This window comes from Penaeus monodon, chromosome 34, assembly GCF_015228065.2.
Source record: "Penaeus monodon isolate SGIC_2016 chromosome 34, NSTDA_Pmon_1, whole genome shotgun sequence".
Classification (NCBI taxonomy): domain Eukaryota; kingdom Metazoa; phylum Arthropoda; class Malacostraca; order Decapoda; family Penaeidae; genus Penaeus; species Penaeus monodon.
Genome location: NC_051419.1, coordinates 31,064,451 through 31,064,892, shown reverse-complemented (window position 1 = coordinate 31,064,892; position 442 = coordinate 31,064,451). Strand labels below are relative to the sequence as shown.

Sequence of the window (442 nt, the reverse complement as noted above, 5' to 3'; positions counted from 1 at the left end):
CTGACAGGCATTGAGAATCCATATAAGGAAAAGGCCTCGGTATGATCGCTTTCTTTTCCTTTTCTACCCCTTCTTGTGCCCGATCTGTGCGAGTGTGTGTGATATTCCACGCCCATCTGTCAACCTAACCAGTTTTCCTTGTGTCCTACCTATAACGGATAATCATAACCAACCCCCATTTTCTTCCCGTAGAAAATGCATCCGTCCGCCTTCGCCTTCGTGTTGGTAAGCCTGCTGTCGGTTTCCCTGGGTTCTGCTCAGGAATCTGAACATACCAAGAAGTTACTGGAAGCGCGCAAGACCCTGGAGGAGTTCACGGTGCCCGCTTTGAAGGATAACTTGAAAAGTCGGTCCAATGTTGAGTTCTACATGAAGTGCGTGACTGGCAAAGGCCCATGCAACAATATTGGCACCGCTCTCAGTAGTAAGTTCAGCTTTTGGA

The 442-nt window shown here is 48.4% G+C and overlaps 1 protein-coding gene across 1 annotated transcript in view; it reads left to right on the top strand.

The window, feature by feature from the left end:
- LOC119594886 overlaps positions 1–442 on the top strand; it is a 2,062-nt gene that overhangs the window by 675 nt on the left and 945 nt on the right. The window contains exon 2 of the mRNA XM_037943960.1: positions 193–424. Within this exon, the coding sequence (XP_037799888.1) occupies positions 193–424 (232 nt within the window). The remainder of the gene's footprint in view (positions 1–192; positions 425–442) is intronic.